The 18,985-nt window shown below is 55.6% G+C and overlaps 10 protein-coding genes across 10 annotated transcripts; 7 read left to right on the top strand and 3 right to left on the bottom strand.

The window, feature by feature from the left end:
- Positions 1-95: 95 nt before the first annotated feature.
- On the top strand, positions 96-611 carry DL89DRAFT_291848 (uncharacterized protein; the record flags this gene model as incomplete). The annotated part of the gene is made up of 1 exon (XM_040890238.1): positions 96-611. The coding sequence occupies one exon, from the start codon at positions 96-98 to the stop codon at positions 609-611; it is 516 nt and encodes a 171-aa protein (XP_040744840.1).
- Positions 612-641: 30 nt separating this feature from the next.
- Positions 642-3,191, bottom strand: DL89DRAFT_245047 (WD40 repeat-like protein; the record flags this gene model as incomplete). The annotated part of the gene is made up of 2 exons (XM_040885083.1): positions 1,778-3,191; positions 642-1,750 (listed from the first exon to the last, which is right to left on the bottom strand). Exons 1-2 carry the CDS (start codon positions 3,147-3,149, stop codon positions 642-644), a joined length of 2,481 nt encoding a protein of 826 aa, XP_040744839.1. The 5' UTR covers positions 3,150-3,191.
- A 199-nt stretch (positions 3,192-3,390) lies between these two features.
- Positions 3,391-5,155, bottom strand: DL89DRAFT_266341 (cytochrome P450 4F12). The gene has a single exon (XM_040887053.1). It carries the CDS (start codon positions 5,090-5,092, stop codon positions 3,545-3,547), a length of 1,548 nt encoding a protein of 515 aa, XP_040744838.1. The 5' UTR covers positions 5,093-5,155; the 3' UTR covers positions 3,391-3,544.
- A 709-nt stretch (positions 5,156-5,864) lies between these two features.
- Positions 5,865-7,248, top strand: DL89DRAFT_123299 (NAD(P)-binding protein). Its single transcript, XM_040883236.1, has one exon. The coding sequence runs from the start codon at positions 6,004-6,006 to the stop codon at positions 6,787-6,789; it is 786 nt and encodes a 261-aa protein (XP_040744837.1). The 5' UTR covers positions 5,865-6,003; the 3' UTR covers positions 6,790-7,248.
- On the top strand, positions 7,110-7,800 carry DL89DRAFT_291844 (uncharacterized protein; the record flags this gene model as incomplete). Its single annotated transcript, XM_040890237.1, has 2 exons — positions 7,110-7,175; positions 7,261-7,800. The coding sequence occupies 2 exons, from the start codon at positions 7,110-7,112 to the stop codon at positions 7,798-7,800; spliced, it is 606 nt and encodes a 201-aa protein (XP_040744836.1).
- Positions 7,801-8,185: 385 nt separating this feature from the next.
- DL89DRAFT_266339 (uncharacterized protein) lies at positions 8,186-11,034 on the top strand. Its single transcript, XM_040887052.1, has one exon. The coding sequence runs from the start codon at positions 8,373-8,375 to the stop codon at positions 10,938-10,940; it is 2,568 nt and encodes an 855-aa protein (XP_040744835.1). The 5' UTR covers positions 8,186-8,372; the 3' UTR covers positions 10,941-11,034.
- A 78-nt stretch (positions 11,035-11,112) lies between these two features.
- Positions 11,113-11,792, top strand: DL89DRAFT_282755 (RNA-binding domain-containing protein; the record flags this gene model as incomplete). Its single annotated transcript, XM_040889710.1, has 1 exon — positions 11,113-11,792. Exon 1 carries the CDS (start codon positions 11,157-11,159, stop codon positions 11,790-11,792), a length of 636 nt encoding a protein of 211 aa, XP_040744834.1. The 5' UTR covers positions 11,113-11,156.
- Positions 11,793-13,280: 1,488 nt separating this feature from the next.
- DL89DRAFT_245041 (ornithine decarboxylase) lies at positions 13,281-14,685 on the top strand (the record flags this gene model as incomplete). The annotated part of the gene is made up of 2 exons (XM_040885082.1): positions 13,281-14,129; positions 14,169-14,685. The coding sequence occupies 2 exons, from the start codon at positions 13,281-13,283 to the stop codon at positions 14,547-14,549; spliced, it is 1,230 nt and encodes a 409-aa protein (XP_040744833.1). The 3' UTR covers positions 14,550-14,685.
- Positions 14,686-15,371: 686 nt separating this feature from the next.
- Positions 15,372-16,182, top strand: DL89DRAFT_321675 (light chain 3; the record flags this gene model as incomplete). The annotated part of the gene is made up of 3 exons (XM_040891296.1): positions 15,372-15,405; positions 15,544-15,599; positions 15,863-16,182. The coding sequence occupies 3 exons, from the start codon at positions 15,372-15,374 to the stop codon at positions 16,130-16,132; spliced, it is 360 nt and encodes a 119-aa protein (XP_040744832.1). The 3' UTR covers positions 16,133-16,182.
- An 86-nt stretch (positions 16,183-16,268) lies between these two features.
- On the bottom strand, positions 16,269-18,048 carry DL89DRAFT_266337 (uncharacterized protein). The gene has a single exon (XM_040887051.1). It carries the CDS (start codon positions 17,990-17,992, stop codon positions 16,355-16,357), a length of 1,638 nt encoding a protein of 545 aa, XP_040744831.1. The 5' UTR covers positions 17,993-18,048; the 3' UTR covers positions 16,269-16,354.
- Positions 18,049-18,985: the final 937 nt, after the last annotated feature.

Raw genomic sequence — 18,985 nt, 5'->3', positions numbered from 1 at the left:
GATCACCTTCCATTATTTGCTGACACAAGCTTTTTGAGCCTTTGAAATTCGGGCACACAGCACACCGCCCTCACTTCCTTCCAAACTACGCTGCCATGTCGACCCCAATTACCACCGCACAATGGCGCCAGCTGTACCGCGAGCTCCTGCGTGCTGCCCCGCGCACGGTGTCGAACCATCGCCCCACGAGCCGGATCCTGGCCACCAAGATCCGACAAGGCTTTACTGAAAACACATCCACCGACAACACGCACAGCGATCTGGCTCTCCTGTATACACGAGGCTACAACACCCTGGCGTTCCTGAAACTGGCACGCGAGTTGGGATCGGTGGAGCGAAAGCTTGTGACATCGATCGTGCAAGTGTACAAGGACCGGAAGGCGGCAGATGAGAAGCCGCCGATCCACAAGAAGAAATGGCAAAAGCACCAGAAGCAGGTGTACGATGAGACATTTGGAGAGTATGACCGTGTGTTGGAGAGCATTGAGCGGGATCTGGAGATTATTCTGCCCAGGGACCGGTTCGTAAGGTCGCTCGAGTGGATCCCAAAGCTGGACAACCTGCACAAGGGCGACCCGCTCGTCGAGAACGCTTCGACGGTTGAAAAATAGTGTGTTTTTGATATGGAAAATATATTTGCTTTACTCCTCCTCCTCGCTGTCGTCGATATCCCCGGCAATCAGGCTGAGCGAGTCCATGGCGTGCAGCGTGTAGTCGACAATGAAAGAGTCAGTGAGCAGGTTATCGAGACGGGCATAGTGCCGCTCCGAGTACGGCAGCAGGGCTGAAATCAGATCCTTGGCGGCCGGCAGCTCCAGCACAGTCTGCGTCGTGTAGTTTGACAGGATGCAGTACAGCACAGCCTGGGCAACATTAGAAAACTTCCCGTTCGTGTTCCAGTTCTTTACATATCCCAGCAGGCGGTTGAGCTGGTCGGGTGCCAGCGTGGCCACAACCTCATCGACGGCCAGGGAGCCCAGGATGGCCGAGCTCTCAGAGTCATCGGCGCCCTCGGCGTCGTCAGTGGTGTCACGATGCTCGACAGACATCATCAGGTCGCTGAAGATACGCAGCAGGCGATGCGGCTGATCCAGCGACAGTGCCAGAGTGATTGCATTGCGGTAGTCCTTGGCGACCAGGAAGTTGTCAAGCGCCTGCTGCTTCTCAATCATCTCTGCCTCCTCCTTGTGCAGCCGGTTGATCTCGCTCTGCGTCGTGTCTTGCCAGATATAAATAGTCGAGTCAGCACCACCCGAGGCCACAAACTTTTCGTCGCTTTGCTTGGCCAGAGTCCAGATCTTGTCTTCGTGCTTGTCGAGCGTCAGAACACACTCAGAGTCCTTGATGTTCCAGAGCTTCAGCAGACCATCAGAGCCCGACGTCATCAGCTGGGTGCCGCTGGTCATGAACTCAACACTGAGGACCGAATTCGTGTGGCCCTCAAGTGTCTTCAGGCAGCTGTAATCAGAAAGCGCCCAGAGCTTGACTGTGCGGTCGCCCGAAGTCGTCGCAATCACGCGGTCAACAGGCGAAAACGCAACATTCCAGACACCGCGCTTGTGCCCCTGCAGGGTGCCCAGGGGCTTGCCGGTCGCAGTGTCCCAGACCTTGGCGGTCTTGTCCTGCGAGCCAGTGGCGAACATTTTGTCGCCAGGCGCAAGGCAGATAGAGTTGATGTCCTTCTCATGCGCCTGGAACGTGTACTGCGAGCGCAGCTTGATCGGACCTGACTCGCGCACCGCCTCCAGTGCTGACTCAGGGCTGCTAATGATGGCACGCAGCGGTGACAGGTCCCACATCTTGACCGTGCGGTCCTGGCTGCCGGAGATCATGAACGGACAGTCGTCCGCCAGGGCAAGGCACACGGCGCCAACGGCCTCTGTGTGGCCGACAGCAATGGCGATGCAGGTGATGCGCTGGTTTGCTGGCATATCCATGTTGACGGCCCAAATCAGAGCCGTGTTGTCCTTGGAGCCTGTGGCCACGATCCGGCCATTGCGGTGCGCATCGAGACACAGGATGATGTCCTTGTGGCCGTACGCCAGCTCGCAGTTGAGGTTATCGGTGTTGTAGACGCGCAGCTGCTCGGTGTTGGTGGCCACTGCCAAGTGTGTCTGTGCGCTGCCAACGTAAGCCAAGTCGATGATCTCCTCATTGTATCCAACAATCTGGCGCGCGCGCACGAGCTTATCGCAGGCATCGTAGAACAGCAGATTCTGGTCGTTGGTGACGCCGACAATGTGCTGCGCACGCGGCAGGTACAGGGCATCAACAAAGGCGTGCTTGGCATTCAGCTCCTTTTGCTGGACAAAGATTTCCTTGCCAGTGTCCATATCCCACAGTCGCAAAGCGCCCTTCTCGCCAGCGCTGTAGATGATGTGCTGCGGATGTGTGTCAGCGACCTTGGGGTCAGTATCGGGCAGCAAGAGGCCGGCAGCCTCAACAGTCTCGTAGACCGGGATTGTGCGGATCAGCGAGCGGCGTTCCCAGTTCCACACATTCACGACGCTATCGCGGCCACCAGTCACCATGACAGAGCCGTCAGGCGTGAAATCGATAGATTTGACAACACTGACATGCGACTCGAGCACAGACTCGCACTTGCGTGTCTTCAGGTTCCATACGCGCACCATGCCGTCGTCGCTGGCCGTGACCAGGCACAAGCGCTCCTTGTTCGGGTGGAACTTGACGGCAGTCACCAGACCGCCATGGCCCTTGAAGTTATGTGTGCAGTACCCGCGCGCAATATCCCACACCTTCACAGTGCTGTCTGCGGAACCAGTAGCCACCAGTGTCGATGTTGCATCGATGTCCATCGATATCACAGGTGCCTCGTGCGCCTTGAAGTTGCGCGCAGGCTTGAACGTCGCCAAATCCCAGATCGTGATCTGAAGGCTGCGGCTGGCAGATACCAAGTACGTGCTGTCGGGCGTCACGGCAAATGAGGTCACAATCTCCGTGTCCCCCTTGAGCTCCGCCTGCTTGCTACCAGTGGCCAGATCGAGCACCTCGATGTCTTCGTTACATGTCGTGAACAGCTGCGTTTCAGCCTGGTTGATCACCACACGACCGCCTGTGTACACGGACTCGATTGACTTGACGCAGTCAAAGCAGCTCTTGGCCACCACCTTTTCCTTCTCTCCGGGCATCGTGTATGCTGTATATAGAAAACGGTCGAAATGAAGAATGCGAAGAGAGCTGAAATGCGCGCTGCAGTTGATGGCTGACGAGAAAAAAAAAAAGAGGCTGAAAAAACCGCTGATCGTGGATCAATGTGGTGATCCCCATGTCTCACGAAAGCCTAATGATTGCTAACACCACTGATGCACATGGAAGATAGCCGCCATGCCTTGGGCAGCTCAGTCATCACCATCCGCCATAACCTGGACGGTTGAAAGGGATATTAATTAATCAAATGAATGGCTAATGTATACTCCTCAGGCTCGACGCGTAGTGACTCCAGTATTTGATATAACTAGTAACTAGCAGTGAATGGAAATTTGAGCTGCTTCAGACAGTTGTATATTGATTAGCTGAAGACGGGTCATGCAGCCTTGGTGATAAGAACATTGCAGTCTCTCTCTGGATACTTGGGTCTGACTGTAGTTACAAATGTGCGCGGCATAGGAATCGGGTTGCCAAACTTGTCGACGTTATCAGGGCCCCAAGGTGAGCCCTCTGGAAGTTTGAAATCGTAATCCTTGAGGAGGTTGGCTAGAACGGTGTAGAGCTCAAAGTGTGCCAGGCTGCGTCCAGGGCAGACACGAACACCTGAGCTGAATGTGAACACATTCTGCTTCAAGTTCTCGTTCTCAATGAAACGATCCGGCCGGAAGTTTCGTGGATCCCCCCAGACGTCCTTGTTGTGGTTCAAACCAGCGAAATTCAGGAAAACAGATGTTCCAGCCGGGAAATGGTAGCCCTGGAACGATGCACCACCAGCAGGCACCTCACGCGGGAAGATAACAGATGTCACACCTCGGATACGCATTACTTCATAGATGCAAGCGTCGAGGAAGGGGAGCTTGGTGCGTCCCTCTGTATAGCCGATGCAGTGATCTTGAGGGAATGCCGACCTGACTTCGTCAACAGCACGTTTGTAGATGTCTGGATACAGCATCATGTAGTGCAAAAACCATGCCATGGTATAGGAGGCGGAGTTGGTGCCAGCCATTAGCAAAATGATGTTCTCAGCTGTTATTTCCGCCGTTGTCAGCTTCTCCTTTGTTACTGGATCCACAGCATCAATCAGTGCTTGTAGTATGTCCTTTGGCGGCTCCATACCCGCTTCCACCTGCTTACGCCTTTCCTCCGTAATTCTGTTGCCAAAGTCGAGAAAGTCCTGGACGCCCTTGATTGATTTACCTGTAAAAAGCGTTGCTGGGAACCGAGCTGGGTATGCAAAGAGAATCCTGTACATATTGAGTTGGTGTACATCGTCAACCCACTTCACTATCTGCGACCCGTTATTTTCCAGCGTCCGGAATTGATAGTCAAACCCGAGTGTACTGATAATATCAAATACAATCAGCAAGAAATCCGAGTAGTAGTTCACCACGGCTGTTCCACCGGAGTCGTCGATTAGTCTGTCCCACTTCGCCTTGAGCGCTTTGATGCTACACTCTTTTATGGCTGGCTCCATCTCGGCAAGGTATCCGTGCCTAAACATAGGGCCAATCTGCCGGCGGCGTATGTTGCTTATCTCAGGCACTGTGTTTGAGAGCATGTTAGGGCCGATTGTATCAAACGCCTGGTACCGGAATCTTGGCTTTCGAAAGTCATGGGACGCAAGCACACGGCGACAGTCAGAGACGTTGGATAATGCAATGCGGTTTGCGCCAATATGGTAGATGTCACCATATCGGTAGTAATCATCCTCACAGACGTCGGCAAATGTCCCGGATGCAAATACAACCAGGTCGCGAACAATCCCAAAGCGAGCAATAAGCGGACCCCTGAATTGACTCCCGAAAGACAAGAAGAAGGCATAAGTGACATAGCCGATGAAGAATGCAGCTGCTGTCGCCCAGACTATTTGAGAAGACAACAGCTTGTCTTTATCGAAAATACTAAAGATGTCGAAATAAACCATGTATGCTAAACAGATACTGAGATGATGTTTTCGTCAACCAGCGTCCTTAGGGATGCAGAATATTTATAGTCTACGTAAGGGAAAGTCTCTTAGTGGATGGGGTTCCCACCACTTAGTTTGGACCTGTGATAACTGGGCCCTATTGACAAGGAATGTGGTACGGGTGGCAGAAAGCCACAAATAAGCCAAATAATATAGCGTTTGTGAGAAAACGTGGCTGTGAAAGAGTCAGTGCCTGTCGCAGTACACTATTTAACATGTTTGGTGAGAATAAGATATACACAATGGCCACAAGGAAGATATAGTATCATGCTTCTTCCCAAACAACGTGGTAGGCTCCAATACACAGCCCATGGGTGCAAAATCGGCGTATTTGTCGGCGCTGTATCCATATTTCTCTCTTTCCTAACACATGGAAAACCAGGATCTAGGCTCAATAAGACAAATAGACATTGGCACTATGTTCATATTTAAAAAGCCAGTCCTGGCTTGGTTGAGGCATTAATGTCGCTGGAACCTCATTCCTCATGATGCCATCCGCGGGTTTCCAAACCATGAAAAAGTGTGCCCATTGGCTACAAACTTTACATGCTCTTTTATCACCCATGTGGGTCTAGAGGTGTTGAACAATCCATTCCCACAGTGGGAAAGCTATGCATACTTCCAAAGGCACCCCTAGGTCACAATAGCAGGCTTGTAAAGAACATGAGGTGGTCTCCACTTTAGGAGCCAACAATGACGAGATATTGCTTCGCACGCCATGAGCTGTGCCCCTCTCTTTGCACAACAAGGACCTGAGCTTCCACAGCAGACGTGCTTGACCGCAGCCTGCTGCTTAAAATGCATAGGGGTCCAGTACAGCGAGTGCACTTTATCTCAGCAGCACTACAATCTTATACATATTCTTTACCATGGACATTGCATCGCTCTTCTCTGTTAGCAACAAGACCTTCGTCATTACTGGTGGTGCTACGGGTATTGGACTCATGGCCGCCGAGGGGCTTGTCGTAAACGGCGCCAATGTCTACATTACCAGTCGGAACGAAGAGAACCTCAAGCGCGAGTCTGAGCGTCTGACAGCTAGTGGACCTGGCAAGTGTCAGTATGTCGTGTGTGACTTGCTTGAGTACGACCAGGTCGAGGCGCTCGCTAGAGAAATAGCACGCCTGGAACCAAACGGCATCCATGTCCTCATCAACAACGCTGTCTTGGTGACGCCAAAGCCATTTATTGAGCTGACCGAGTCAGACATGGTGCGCGACATTACCATCACCCTGCAGCGCCCGCTTACCCTTGTCCAAAAGTTCCTGCCCCTGCTACTAAAGACAGCCACTGACGACGATCCTGCACGGGTTATTAACGTGACTAGTATTAGTGCTGTGACAAACCTACCTATCACCAATACCCTGTACCCATCGTGCAAGGCAGGTTTGGCTCATATGACGCGCGATCTGGCGCAAAAGCTTGCGCCCTACAACGTCAACGTCAACGCCTTTGCCCCAGGTGTCTTCGTTAGCAAACTTCACGAGCAGCAAGATGAGCGGTACAAGAAGACGGTGAAGAGTGCCATTCTTCTCAAGCGGCTTGGAAACAAGGCAGATGTTGCCTCTGCAATTATCTACCTTTCATCGACGGCCGGGGCTTATGTTACTGGGACGACAATGCTAGTCGACGGCGGGATGTTCGTGAGGCCCTGACCAGTGGGTGGCTCGATACCGCATATACTTCCACGTAATTCTTTCATATTTAAACCAGTTCACATAGCACCATGGTGTTTGGAAGGGGCTTGGGCCATGTGTTTTTTTTCGCAGAAAAGGCGCGTCGTGGCTGCCGCTGTGGCCAGGGGAGACAAGGCAAAGTGATCACCAGATCAAAGGGCTATCAAGCAGGAACCGGCTTGAAGCGATTTTTTATCTGCTGGCTGTGCGCTTCGAATTCCGACAGGCTCTCCTTCTCCCGTCGACTATCCATTTCCACTTTCCCTGGCTACTCCCCTATACTATTCTGTACATTCACAATGAACTTTCTCGGTCGGCAGGTCAGCAGCAGCGGTTTGGCACGGTCGCCCATTCAGATTCTCCAGGTAAGAATGGCCGTTTACATAAGCAAACCCTGACCTGTGAGAGGATCGAGCAGCGCCTAAAGACACATGATCTAATTCTTTGTAGCGCGGGCTGAAGAAGAAGACCACTATCCCTGTAAAGCTAATCAAGGACGTTCCGCGGATCGGTGCGGTGGGCACAGTCATCGAAGTGGACCCGGCTTATATGCGCCACGAGCTATTCCCGAAGCGCCTGGCCGATTACGTGATTGCGCGGCGCGGGCCGCTCGACCGCAGCAAGGTTCTGGCTGAGGAGAAGGCGGCAGAGGGGCCCTCACGGGCAGCCTTGGACCAGCAGCAGAAGGTGCACGCAACGGCGCTCGGCAACCAGACAATGATCCAGCGGGTCGTGGAGCTGCCGGTGATTGAGTTTGAGAGAAGCGCTGTGGAGGGATCTGAGGAGAACGAGGCGATTTACGGATCGGTTAGCAAGGCCGATGTGCTCAAGGCACTGGGCGAGCATGGCATCAAGATTGAGAAGGAGGCGCTGGCCATGGACGACAAGATCAAGACGCTGGGCGAGTACACGTGCGTGGTCAAGCTCATTTACGCTGGACAGGCATCGTTCACGATCAGGGTCGTCAAGGCCGAGAAGGCGGACAACTGAGCTCTTGAATGGCTAGTGAAAAACAACAACTCCAAAGAATACATGTTTCAAATCTGCAAAGCCGCTGTGGAACGTGCAGGCCAAGCGGTTTCCTGATTCCAACATACGCTGGAGATCGCTGCCGAGAGCTATGGATCCAGACAGAGGCGGTGGTCATGTGGTTCAGCCAGCGATTAATAGCCGAGAATGAGAACCTGAGCTCACACTCTATTCTGGACATACGCTATCTGCACGTAGCTGCGCAGTTCTGCTCTTTGTGTGGTGTGCGGTGCGCGTCAGACCTTCGTGAACACGGCCTGTTCTATTGGGGAAATACGCGGTCGACACACGAAACAAAAAAGTGTCCGCAATAAACATCACGAACGCAGTCTATCTTTAAACCAAGCTGGCCTTCAAAAGCGCGAACCCAAATTAGCACCGTAGCCGTCGCCCATCATTCGTTTCGCGAGGAAAAAATAGCTGGGTACTTTTCGACAACCTCTGCATTTCTCCTCCACTGTTTGCGTGACCACTCTTTTTCTATTTTATCTTTGCCTTTATTTCTTCATTTCCTGAACGCTCATTTCACAAAGATGGGAGGAGGTACACGGGCTAGCAGCAAGCCTGGCAGCAATCGGTGGACAGCCGGGCCGCCGCAATTCAGCAACCGCCAAGGAAAGGCCAGCGAGCAGACAGCCAAGCCTGCAGCGCGCACAGCAAAGGCCACGGACACAGTCGCCAACGGGCCCGGGTTTATCGAGGGCGAGCCCATGGAGCAAGTCAATGCAATGAACCAGCGGCTCATATTCCTTCTGTCGTTCCTTGTCGGCACCGAGGTCGCAGTGGTGACGCGCACAGTGACGTACCAGGGAATCCTGGACTCAGTCAATCCGACAGACGCGCAGAGCGTGGTGCTCCGGTACGCGTACACGGTGGGCGCCAGCCGCACCATCCCGCCAACAGACACGCTGGTGATCAACGGTTCCGATTGCCTGTCGATCAGCGGAACAGCCGGGTTCGACCACGAGGTCAAGGAGACGACCCGCACAGGCTTCAAGACCGACACGGACATTAGCCGGGTTGGCGAGACCGGCGAGCGCGAACTACACCGGTGGGTGCCCGACGAGGGCGACGATCTGGCGCTCGAGTCGCTGGACGCGTCGGGCGGCTCGTGGGACCAGTTTGCCACCAACGAGCGACTGTTTGGGCTGACGACGGACTTTGACGAGGAGATTTATACAACCAAGCTTGACCGGTCGAGCGCCAAGTACAAGGAGCGCGAGCGCGAGGCTGTGCGGATTGCACAGGAGATCCAGAACGCGCCGTTCATGAACGCGCACGTGGCCGAGGAGCGCCAGGAAATCACCAAGGGCGATGACGGCATGGATGAGGAAGACCGGTACGGTGCGGTTCTGCGACCTGGCACCAAGTACGTGCCGCCATATCTGCGTGCCAAGGAGGCATCTGCCGATCAGTCCGCTGAGCCAGCCCGCCGGAGCTCCGCCACACCCCAGCCACAGCCCGAGGTGGCCGGTGTGGCGGTCCATGGGTCTGCGTCAGCGCAAAGCAAGCTCAGTGATGCGCCCAAGCCGGCACCCAATAATGCTGTGGCAGCAGCGGCCTTGGCCAAGCTCAACATCCGGATGACTGGACACACGCCGTCGCCCAAGACCGACGCCATGTCAAGCAGCGCGTCGGCGTCGGCATCGCCCGATCCTGGAGCCAGCACACTCCCAGACCCGGCGATTGCTGCGCTGAGCCCACGCATCAGCGGACAGTCAAGCAAGCTGGCCAACCTGCGCGGAATCAAGGACCGTCCCGAGATTGCGGCGCTGAACAAGCCAATGGCAGATATTACGGAGAAGCTGAACTCGGAGCGCGAACGCATCCAGCAGCGCAAGCAGGCGGTGCTGAAGACACGCATGTCGGAGCTCGTCAAGTTCCACCACTCGTTCAAGCTGAGCAGTCCGATGCCAGACGATGTGGCAGAAATTGTTGGAGCCAAGAAGCGCCAGCCGTCGCCAAAGGCTGCTGAGGAACCGCCCAAGAAAGCAGAGGAGACCAAGAAGCCGGTAGAGGAGGGGAAGAAGCCGGCGGAGACCAAGAAGCCGGTAGAGGAGGGGAAGAAGCCGGCGGAGACCAAGAAGGAAGAGCTCAAGCAGGCCGAGGAGCCAGTAAAGGCTGAGGAGCCAAAGAAGACCGACGAGCCAACGAAGACCAGCGAGGCAAAGAAGGCCGACGACAAGAAAGGCTTCAAATTCAACGCCAAGGCAGCGTCCTTCAAGCCCAGCGCCTCGGCCACGCCCTTTGTGCCCAAGGCTGCGTCGAAGCCTGTCCAACCCGAGTACAACCTGTTCTTTGGCCGACGCATGCTCGACCGCACGCCCAAGGCGCTGTGGGGTGGGTCGTTCAAGATGACACCCGGTAGCTCTCCAGACGACTCCTCGCCGACATGGCCGTTCGGGTCGCGTCCGTACCGCAGCCAGTACGGCTTTGACGAGCCCGACCCCATGATGATGTATGCCCAGCAGTACGGCATGCCGCAGGGCTACTATGGCTACATGCAGTACCCGTACCAGCAGCCGCCGATGATGGCTGGCGGCCCACCACGCATGCCGACATCGGCGCCCTACTCCACTCCGCCCTACGGAATGCCGGCGTATGCACCGAACCCGTATACATCGGCGCCCAGCTACCCGTCGCCGATGATGGCCGCTGGGCGCTCGCCGGTGATCTCCGCCGTCAACGGCCCGACGCCGCCCACAGCCCACCCGCTGCCGCACGTGCAGGGCAGCGGATCGGGTGCCAGCAGCGCACACATGGCTACCACACCTGAGATGGGACCAGCGGTGCCGCCCACGCCGCCCATGCTCAGCAGCCAGCAGCACATGGCCAGGACGGGCGCCGATAGCCCCAGCGTCATGTATGGCAACGTCCCGCCTGTGCCTATGGGCATGGTGCCGCCGATGCCGTTCAATGGCATGCAGCCTGGGTATATGGGCCCCCCGCCGCCGCAGGGGTACCCGAACATGCCGATGCCCATGGGATACCCGCAGTACCCGCCGCAGACATACGGTGCGTCGCCACCCGGCATGGTCATGATGCACACGCCGCCGCACCCGGACCAGCAGGGCCAGGCGCCGCCGCCACCAGGCTACTGAATCTGCTCTTCTCCTCCAGCCCGGATCTTCCGGCGCCCAGTGCTTACCTAAAACAAAACTCACTATAAAAAATCCAATAAACACCACTCCCAACCATAGTTCGGTTAACCCGACGTATGGTATAAATCCGAACCGGGTGAAACAAAATTCCGGTTTGGAATGTTTTTCACAATAGTTTCCAAAATCCACTGTCGCTCCCACATACGATTAAGCCCCATGTCTGATTTAGCCGATAAGCACATTGACGAGTACGCAGATCACGTCGACCCCGACGCCTACGAGGACCCCGAGCACTACGAGGAAGGCCACGGCGACGATGCCGACGATGCCGACGATGCCGATGGCCTCGATGACGATCCCGAGCTGGCCGCGCTAAAGAAGCAGATGGAGGAGATGGAAAAGGAGGCCCAGCGCCTGCGCGAGCTCCAGGAGAAAATGACAGCCGAGGCGGAGGCTGAAAAGAGCGAAGAGGCTGCGGCGGACGACGTCGACGCACGCTCCATATACGTCGGCAATGTCGACTACGCGTCGACTCCCGAGGGCCTGCAAGAGCACTTCAAGGGCAGCGGCACGATCAACCGCGTGACGATTCTGTGCGACAAGTTCACGGGCCACCCGAAGGGATACGCGTACGTGGAGTTCGCCACGACCGACGCCGTTACCAAGGCGCAGATTCTCGATGGGTCCATGTTCCATGGCCGGCCGCTGAAGGTTAACCCGAAGCGCACAAATGTGCCGGGCATGCATCGGGGCCGGGGCAGAGGCAGGGGGCGGGGCGGGTACATGCCCAGGGGACGCGGCTACGGGGGGTATCGGGGACGTGGGCGGGGCGCCTATTACTCGCCGTACTGAGCTATTTTTCGTTTTCTGAATAAAAACATACACAATGCCATATATGGCAGACACCGTGTATGCTGGCCATTGACAGATGCAGTGGACGCCTGAGCGTATATGCGTGTGGGCATGCCACTGCAGTTAGTCTGCATACCAGTCGGACTTGCCGCCACCGAATTTTGTATTAGCCCTAGCCATCGGTACTTTCTGCCCGTTTTCTTTGCAGAAGATGGATCTGGATGGTACGGTCATTGCGGCCGGGTCATCAGTGCTAGTTCATCGTATATTGCTGCAGCCTGTGACATGGTCAGAGCACTGATGTTTCAGCCCCCTAGGCACAGCCGGACTTGCCGCAGGTATTGTGCCAGCGTTTGTTTGCTCCTGAAAGTCAGCGGTATATGCGGTCGCCACCCGCGGGCTACCACATGTAGAGATCAAACACGGTCACATTGGGATTAATAATTCAGCAACCCCTCGCACGCCCCCTAGATTTTGCAGCGATTGCGCTGGACAGCCTTTAAATAAAGTCTTCGACAACGGCATCCGCATGCCAATGGCCCTGAGAATGCTGCTGCTGCTGCCATGGGCAGTGGCGAGAGGGAGGAGGGTCCATCTGCCTGGCCGGCTTGCACATCGGCCACTTTTTTACAAGTCCGCCATGTCGGGCTTTGCACACCAGCCAGAATGTGCTGGTAAATAAAGAGTGGCAATCAGGACTGTCTCCAGAAGACCAATGGGAGCAGCTGGGAGGCAGCGGTTGTTGGGAACAGCAAGAAAATTTTAGCATTTCGCAACCGGGTGCTGCTGTCGCCGTGGTCCCAGTGTCTGAGGCGAGGGACTGGTTAAAAGCCAGCACTGGCCGCAGGACCACCACATTTCTTTCCCCCTTATCTCCTCACACTCGCAGTTTTTCTTTTACCTTCTATCTGCTTGCAGCACTCTCAGAAGCCAGACACAGCAGCCGATCCGCCAGTTCTTGCTCGCCCATTCGCGTCACAGCACCCCTCCCACCCTCCTAAACCCCTTTTTTGTCGTCACGTCGAGGGACAGACAGCCTCACATTTTGTAGCTTTTGGTGCCTCTCCCGAGCCTGGAGTCGTACCACTGTAACCACGGACCCTAGAATCCCACTCCCCACCCTTGTCTCCTTGCGGTCGTTTGCCGGCGCACCACCCTGGGCAGCACCCGCATTCGCTCTACCCTTCTGAGGATCCATTATACACCCCCGAGTTATCCAGAGGGGGAATCTCTTTTGTTTCGGAGCTTCGTCGCTGGCCCCGTCCCCGTCGTGTTCCCTGCGCTTCATCTTTTGCATTTCCTCTGAAGGAGATCCAAGGACAGAAATCTTTGGGAAACAAACTGAGCCGTTACCTCCCCCGTAGCATCTAACCCTATACGCACATCTGCTTAATCATGCATATCACCACTGATCCCGCAGTCCGGCGGGCGGACCAGCTCCACGAGATGCCCACCAAGCTCAAGAGCATGCAGTCCACGGACACTGCGATGCCGCGCATCTCGCACGGCAACATCGCCGATGCGCTGCAGGCCAAGCTCTCGCAGCCCGACGCCGAGGACGCGTTCTTTGTTGCCGACCTGGGCGAGGTTGCGCGCCAGTTCTACCGGTGGGTGCGCCATCTGCCGCGCGTGCAGCCGTTCTTTGCCGTCAAGTGCAACCCGGATCCGCTGGTGATCAAGCTCCTGCACCGCCTGGGCGCCGGCTTCGACTGCGCCAGCAAGGCCGAGATCCAGCAGGTGCTGGGCGAGGGCGCCCAGCCCAGCAACATCGTGTATGCCCACCCGTGCAAGCCGGCGTCGCACCTGCGGTTTGCCAAGGCCAATGACGTGGCCATGATGACCTTTGACAATGCCGACGAGCTGTACAAGCTGCAGCAGCAGTACCCGGGCGCCAAGGCCATCCTGCGCATCCTGACCGACGACTCGCACTCGCTGTGTCAGCTGGGGCTCAAGTTCGGCGCTGCCCTGGACACCACCCAGCGCCTGCTGGCCACCGCCAAGCAGCTGGGCATCAACGTTGTTGGCGTCAGCTTCCATGTCGGCAGCGGATGCCAGAGCGAGCATGCTTTTAGCGACGCTGTGATGCGCGCGCGCCAGGTGTTCGACCAGGCTGCTGCCCTGGGCTTCAACCTGGAGCTGCTCGACATTGGCGGCGGATTCCCCGGCCGCGGCGACGCCAGTGGTCTGGCTTTCGAGGACGTGGCTCGTGTGCTCACCGCTGCCATCGACAAGTACTTTGCCGACATGCCCTCCCTGCGCATCATCGCCGAGCCCGGCCGCTACTTTGTTGCGTCTGCTTTCACGCTGGCTGTCAACATCGTGGCTCGCCGCCAGGTCGTGCGCGACTCCAAGCCCGAGTACTACGAGGGTGAGGAGGGCGTGCTGAACAACACTGCGCCCACCGGCGACGAGAACCCTGCGTTCATGTACTACGTCAACGACGGCGTCTACGGCAGCTTCAACTGCATCATGTTTGACCACCAGCACCCGGTGCCGCGCGTGCTGACCGCAAACTCGCAGTTCATCAATGCCCCGGCTGACGCCCAGCTTGGCATGATGTTTGAGAGCAGCGTGTGGGGTCCCACCTGCGACTCTATCGACTGCATCATGCCGTCGGGCATGCTGCCGGAGCTGCAGATCGGCGACTGGCTGGTGTTTGATGGCATGGGTGCCTATACCAACTGTGCCGCGTCGCGCTTCAACGGATTCCGCCTCAGCGACATGGTCTACGTTGACACCGAGGGCATGCTGCTCTGAATGGCGTCTGGCCTTTGGCGCCCATTCATACCATTCGTCATTGACAGTCCCAAGAGCGGCCACATGTGCCATTGATTGTGTGGGAACGCACCACTCGTTAGCACTCTAATGTCATTTAATACATGGTGTCCTCGTTAACCAATACACAATGTACTGGCGTCGGGTCAGATGATGGTGGCAGTGTTCCACGTACCCGCCGATGCACTTCAGTGTGTGTGCGTGGCACATCTGGATGCACCCCGCCGGTATGCCCGGAAAGCACAGCGCTTTCCCTCAACGCATCTGCTGCCCACGGCCCGGACGCTTTCCTGAGCACTCCCCCATTATCGGTTGCGCCGGTGTTCGCCCTGTGCGCACAGCCCAAAAAAACCGAATCTGTGTATCGATTGGTATTCGTTTCTCACAGTCCAGGAAAATTCCTGTCTATGCACCACTGTGCGCACTATACCTCTCGCCCTCGCTCAACCGCGTGGGCGGGGTCTACTCTTGAGGATGAGGTTTAAAAGTCTCTTTCGCTCTAAAAGCCTGGTGGAATATGGCAGCCCCTTTGGCGAAAATCAATAGCCCGCGACGCCATCATACCCCGTGACCTTGTATCATCCAGGTCCCACCAGACACGTATAAAGCCCCCTCCTCTTGAGCCCGCCGCCTCTGTTGCACGCCAATTTTCTATTCTTTCTTCTTTAGCTCTCTTGTGTATTAATTTAAATTTCTTTTTTATTTCTTTCTTTCTGACGAACCTCTAGTCATTCCCACCCCCACACGACCTACTTTATTCTTGAACAGAGAAACACCTACAGCTCCGGAAAACAATCTGCCACTATGAGGTCAAAGTTTAAGGACGAGCACCCCTTCGGTAAGTCTACCTGCTCTCCCCTTCCCACCCCCAGTCCTCGCACCGCTAGAAAATGAGCGAATTGCCTGCGGAGGCCCTCCGCATGGGGGTAGCCGCAAGCCGACCACCACAGCGCCCACTAAGCCCACACTCCTGTAGAGAAGCGCAAGGCCGAGGCCGAGAGAATTAGGCAAAAGTACCCCGACCGCATTCCGGTAAGTATTCCAAACCTCTCCCTTTTGGCCTATACATCTGGCACTCTTCCTTCTTTTGTTTGCAGGCGCAGAGTGGAAGCAAGGGCCGCGACACGCGTACATGCCCCTCCTTTTTCTGGTCTGCGCAATCCCATCCATACATATCCACCGAGGAAAAGAAGGGGGAAATGGCCGCCAAGACAGCTTGCCGTAGCCCGCGGCACACGTGCCATGCCCGCCCAACCCATTCGGCACTCGCTTACTCAACGTCATCATGCGTGTAGGTTATCTGCGAAAAGGTCGAGAAGAGCGACATCGCAAACATCGACAAGAAGAAGTACCTGGTTCCGGCCGACCTGACTGTCGGGCAGTTCGTCTACGTTATCCGCAAGCGGATCAAGCTGAGCCCGGAAAAGGCCATCTTCATTTTTGTCAACGAGGTTCTGCCGCCCACCGCCGCCCTGATGTCTGCCGTCTACGAGGAGCACAAGGACGAGGACGGCTTCCTGTACATCACATACTCGGGCGAGAACACCTTTGGCCAGCCGCTCTAAAACGACGTAGCCCACGCTGGAGAAGAACCGTCTTTCCAATTCCTCTCCTTTTGACCCCTTGTTTCTATTTTATGTAGCAATTCATATTTGCTCTGTTGTTTTTGTTGTTTCCCCTCACTTTCCCTCGTCTCTCCGTCTTTCATGTCGCTTTCTTATAAAGTCTGGCACCTAATGTGTATAGTGAGCATCACTGGATTCACGTATTATTTTATCCAAAGAGGCCTATTGCTGCCGGATCTGCTTGGCTGCGCGGTCCGAAGCCACCCGCCGCTTGCGCTTGGCCGGCGACCGCATGGGCTCATTGACCGACGAGTCGCTCTCCTGGTCCTCCAATTCATCAATCTTGACTCGCAATGCATGGCCCGCGGGCTCGTCATCGCGTGGAATCACCGCCGCCTCGGTCTGCAGCAGCTGCTCAATCCAGGCACGCGCGTCGGGAATAATCTCCATCGTCATCTGGTACACCTCTGTCTCCTCGCCGTTGTACATGAGCGCGTTCTGCAGCATATGCATGACGTCGCGGTAAAACTCTACCGTGGTCGTGATCTCCTCGTCGCGCACCCGGTTCTTGATCGCCTTCAGGTCTAGCGGCTCCTTGATCGCCTCGTAGTAGTTTGGCGCGTCCGCCTTCTTGATCGCCGTGTTGAACATGCTGCCCAGGCGGTGTCCTGAGATGTCCCGCCACACCATATTCACGTTCTTCTTCCAGTTCCGCAGTTGCTGCTCATCCACAGTCGAGGTTGGCCGGCTTGCCGTGGCCGGCGGCTTGGGTTTGATGTCTTCGGACTCGGACGGCTCTGCCTCTGCCTCGCCCTGCTTGGCGGTATCGACATCCATTGTCTCAACGTCATTTTGTGCATCGACGCGACTCGTCTCCTCGACTAGCTCGGCTGATTGTTCATTGTTCTCGGATTGCAGTTCCTCAGTCTCCTCAGTCATGCTGCCACCTCTAGTTTCGCGCTGTGTGCTATCCTTGGATTCGGGTTTGGAGCCCACTTCCTCCTCGCCAGGGTGCTCCATAGGTGTCGAGTATGTCTCTGAAGCAGGCTCCTGCTCACCGTTGGCCTCAGTCTCATCCTTCCTCTCACTCGCTTCCTCTTCGCCCTCCTCTTCGTTGGGCTCAGACATTGTCTCCTCTTGATGCTGTTTCTCCTCTTCTTCCGTCTCCTTAACCTTTGGTTTAGCCAAAGCTTTCGCCTCGGCTTCGAGTTTTGCCTTCTCTTCAGCTTCCGCCCTGACCTTGGCTTCTGCTCCAGCCTTGGCTTTGGCTTCTGCCTCCGCCCTGGCTTTGGTTTCTGCGTCAGCCTTCTCCTTTGCCTCTGCTGCTGCTGCTGCTGCCTCGGCTTCTGCTTCTGCCTTTGCTTTCTCCTCAGCAGCCTTCTTGGCCAGCTCCTCGGCTTCCGCCTTGGCCTTCTCCTCGGCTGCCCTCTGTGCAAGCTCCTCTGCCTCGCGCTTCGCCTTCTCCTCCTCCGCCATACGCCTCGCCTTTTCCGCAGCCAGCTTTGCCTTGGTTTCTTCCTCTTCTTTCGCCTTCTCAGCAATCCGCCTATCGTCCTCCTCCTTCTTCCGTGCCATCTCGAGTTGCTCCACCGCGCGTCTCGCCTGCTGCTGCTGCTCGGCAATTTTAAGCTCTGAATCAACTACTTTGAGCTCACCAGCAAGCTCATCGATCCGCTGCTCCTTCAGTGCGTGCAGGACTCTGCGGATTGCTTCTTTGGAATTGACTGTGCTGCCGGCCGGCACCAAGTCTGTGTATATCCGCTGGCACTCGACGTCGGTGGGGATATGCGAGGGTTTGGAGAGCGCCCCAGGGCAGCGCGCAAGTGTCTCGGAGATCCTGGTCCAGCTTTCAGTGCCCATGGAGGACACTAGGCTGAGAACTAGGATTTTGTCGCGGGTTGTGTATTCGTCGGCAAGCCGCTTATCTGACACAGCCATAGTCATTTGGGAAATTTTTGTGGGTAGAGGGGGATAGTACAGAAGGTGGTAAAAGTAAGGGGACTGTGGGCGCTTGCGTTGGCCCTTATCACGGTCCACTCTGATAATGGACATGCCTTTTGCTGCAATCAGAGTCATTATGGTCATTTGTTGAAATCGTGCAGTGCGCAGCTGTTGAGCACATTTGTTGAATGCTACATGCTTCAGATACATGCTTCAGATACATGCTTCAGATACATGCTGAAAATAATTTCGGTACATGTTTTGAGCTGTCGATAGCGTCAAGCTCGGCAAGCAGGAAAGAAGAGATGGAAAAGCCGCACAGGGTACAGTACATCGGTAAAAGATGCCTTCATGTGGTGATCTGAGGTCTTGGCTCTTGAGCTGACAAGAAAATCGGCCACTTTTTTCTCGGCATTACGCATAGTATCTACAGCATATGTGAGCATCATTGAATTGGCTGCCATTGAAAACAGAGAGGCAGGTACCCATGTGCAGATCTTGGCCAGCACATGTACTTGCGACAGCAAAGATTTCTGTCAAGCAATATATTTTCTCCTGGCTCTGCAGCACCTGCGCATTTGCATCCCGGAGCCCCGCCCTCTTGCACACAGTCTAACAGCCTGCCAGAATGCCATTGTCTTGTCGGGCAGCCCTGGCTTTAATTCATATTGGGCTGCATTAGCTGACTGCGTAATCGGAAACGCTTTTCTGTAAGCGTGCAGCACTTTCACAAGGGGGAACTGCACCAGTACAAAAGGGCTGTCAAAAGCAAACTGTGCATATGGACTATTTCAAAAGGGGATATAGATCCAGAGAAGAGCACCACCCACTCTATCTCGACTCCTTGTTGCCTCTTTTATCCCTAAACACTCAAAATGTTCAAAATCATGTTCTACCACAGCTCAGGTAAGT

This window comes from Linderina pennispora (genome assembly GCF_002104995.1).
Source record: "Linderina pennispora strain ATCC 12442 chromosome Unknown DL89scaffold_4, whole genome shotgun sequence".
NCBI lineage: Eukaryota > Fungi > Kickxellomycota > Kickxellomycetes > Kickxellales > Kickxellaceae > Linderina > Linderina pennispora.
The sequence above is the reverse complement of the archived record's forward strand: the minus strand, read 5'-3'. Positions and strand labels throughout refer to the sequence as shown.

Bases quoted from the DNA above. Each gene is read 5' to 3' on its own strand.
- DL89DRAFT_266341 (XM_040887053.1), bottom strand. From the start codon at position 5,092: ATGGTTTATTTCGACATCTTTAGTATTTTCGATAAAGACAAGCTGTTG.
- DL89DRAFT_123299 (XM_040883236.1), top strand. From the start codon at position 6,004: ATGGACATTGCATCGCTCTTCTCTGTTAGCAACAAGACCTTCGTCATT.
- DL89DRAFT_266339 (XM_040887052.1), top strand. From the start codon at position 8,373: ATGGGAGGAGGTACACGGGCTAGCAGCAAGCCTGGCAGCAATCGGTGG.
- DL89DRAFT_266337 (XM_040887051.1), bottom strand. From the start codon at position 17,992: ATGGGCACTGAAAGCTGGACCAGGATCTCCGAGACACTTGCGCGCTGC.